Genomic DNA, 2,569 nt, shown 5'->3' with positions numbered 1-2,569 from the left:
CCCAGGGGCTCAGCTTGAGGCTCTGTCTCAAAAAAAAAAAAAAAAGTTGTAGCTGTCATTGTTGTTTGGCAGGCCTGGGCTGGATTCAAATCTGCCAGCTCTGGTGTATGTCGCTGGCACCCTAGCTGCTTGAGCTACAGGTACCATGGCAAAACAAATTTTCCTAATAAAACTTTATTCAATAGTTTGTAGGCCAGACACAGTGGCTCACACCTGTAATCCTAGCATTGTAGGAGGCTGAGGCGGGTGAATCACCTGAGTTCAGGAGTTTGAGACAGGCCTGAACAAGAGGAAAACCCTATCTCTACTAAAAATAGAAAAACTGGCCTGGTCTCACGGCAATTGCCTATAGTCCCAGCTACTTGGGAAGCTGAGGCAAGAGCATCATCTGAGCCCAAGAGTTTGAGGTTGCTGTGAGCTAGGCTAACACCATGGTTTTCTATCCAAGGTGACAAGAATGAGACTCCGTCTCAAAAAAAAAAAAAAGTTTCTAGGCAAATTGTAAAACTGCTTAACAGATTACTGAAATTATGATGTGTGTCATCAAAGTTGTAATATTTAATCAAAATTAAAGTCTATGCATTTTTCTTTTTGAAATAGAGTTTCACTTTGTCATCCTCAGTAGAGTACCATGGTGACATAGCTCACAGCAACCTCAACTCTTGGGCTTAAATGATCCTCTTGTCTCAGCCTCCCATGTAGCTGGGATTACAAGTACCCACCACAACCTCTGGCTCGTTTTAGAGAGGGGGTCTCACTCTTGCTCAGGCTGGTCTCCAGCGAGCAATTCCCTCACCTTGGCCCTCCCAGATAAAGTCTATGTATTTTAATGGAAAAACTGAAAATTCAACCACAAGAAACAGATTGTTCTTTTAGATAGACCAGTTATGATTTTATTTCTCTAAAATTTCTAATGCATATTTACAATGTTAAATAAATGTAAAATCTGTCTAAACTAAAGAAACTTCGGGGTTTAATAAGGCAATTATTTTTTAATCTAAAATTTTACAGAAGAACCAAATCATTCCTACATAGGAAAACAGTACCAACTGTCAGTTTATTTTCCTTACAAACGTTCAGGAACTTACTTCTCCAACGTCCAGTGGCAGGTTGCAAACAATGAATATATTCAGTAAGTCTCCTCTCAAAAGCCTTGAGATCTAGGTAAAAAGATTTCGATTTCTGAATCAGTCACACTGGAGGCTACTAAGACAAAATTTTAGATACTCTAACTGCTTCAGCCTTATGCACCAAATTACATGTATCACTACGCTGTTTACTTCGTTTACAGCTTTAAGCACACGACAAAAACATTAGGTTTCTTTAATTCCAATTTCGCACATAAAGAAACTGACTGGTTCACTGTTAGAAGGTTCACAAAATGATATGTGGAAAATCAGAAGCAACCTCAGCTGGCACCAAAAGCTAGAATTGGGGTTGGGGGGTGGGTTGTAAATAAAAGGATCAAAATCAGGTCGAGTTTTAATTCTGCTGGAACCAAAACTTTCTATACTAACCAGGACGTTATTACCTACTATCAGAATCTCCAAAAACTATGTTTGCCTGCAGTTACCCGATCCTAGTGTCCAGCTCTTATATTTAATTAATGCCTCTGCTGTCCGGCCTCACAGGGCTCCTGGACACTGATAACGGGTGGGTGTGGGCAGACACTCCCCTTTTCGGGGCTCTGTGGAAGCCCTGACGCCCAGTTCCAAAAGGACAGGGGCGTCCCCAGTGCTCTTTCTAAATGAGAGGTGGGGTATCCTTCCCACAACGTGGTGTCTTAAACTCTGAAAGACCAAGCAGCACATCCTAAGCCCGACAGTAGCCGGAATACAGTAGGAAGCAGGGAGACGACTCGGGTTGTTAAAATGAATCACCACGTTACAGTGCACGACTTGCCACTGTTAATGAACAGAAAATAGAAGCGAAACGGTCTGAGCCGCGGAGTCGGCCCAGGCACGGCCTCCCCCGCGCCGGGTCCCGGCGCCCCCCAGGCTCCCGGCCCGTCGCTCCGTTCTCCGCGGCCGCCTCTCCCCGGGGCGGGGTCTCCGCGCCTGCGGCCCCTCCTCAGCCCCGCAGTTTCAGACGCAGACGCGGGACAGGCCCGCGGGGCCCGCCCTACCTTCCGCCTGCTCCAGCGAGTTCATGTCGGGCGGCAGCTCGGGTCACCGCCGCGGGCCCGTCCACATCTCAGCTTCCGCGGCCCCCGCCCGCTCCGCAGTGCCAACTCCCACCTCTAACCGCTCCCCTCTTCCCCTCCCCGTCGCACCGCCCCTTGCTTACACCCGCCACGCTCATTGGGCGCTTTTTTCTGACCCCCTAACTAAGGCGCTCTCCTATTGGCTAACTCCTGCATTGGCCGCGGGGGCTTAGCGTTGGACGGTCAGCCGGAGGGACCAAGAACTGCCGGCGGCCTGGTTGGCGTAACGCTGGCGCCGCCTTCTGCCCCGGGGAGGAACTGCAGCCGGTGTGAGTCGTTCACATCCAGGTATTCCTAGAAGTTCCGTTCAGGGTTCTTTCAAATATTGATTGAGCGCCCAGTACCTGCAGGGCACCAGAAATCAAG

At 48.4% G+C, this 2,569-nt stretch overlaps 1 protein-coding gene across 1 annotated transcript in view; it reads right to left on the bottom strand.

The window, feature by feature from the left end:
- The window catches only part of CNEP1R1 (CTD nuclear envelope phosphatase 1 regulatory subunit 1), a 15,623-nt gene extending 13,368 nt beyond the window's left edge, over window positions 1–2,255 (bottom strand). The window contains exons 1-2 of the mRNA XM_003792533.3: window positions 2,126–2,255; window positions 1,089–1,160 (exon numbers count right to left, since the gene is read on the bottom strand). Coding sequence (XP_003792581.1) covers window positions 1,089–1,160; window positions 2,126–2,150 — 97 coding nt within the window. The 5' untranslated portion in view covers window positions 2,151–2,255. The remainder of the gene's footprint in view (window positions 1–1,088; window positions 1,161–2,125) is intronic.
- Between the last annotated feature and the right edge of the window lie 314 nt (window positions 2,256–2,569).

This window comes from Otolemur garnettii, unplaced genomic scaffold, assembly GCF_000181295.1.
Source record: "Otolemur garnettii isolate 467f Iridium unplaced genomic scaffold, OtoGar3 scaffold00058, whole genome shotgun sequence".
Taxonomy (NCBI): Eukaryota; Metazoa; Chordata; class Mammalia; order Primates; family Galagidae; genus Otolemur; species Otolemur garnettii.
This window is presented reverse-complemented; position numbering and strand designations above follow the sequence as displayed.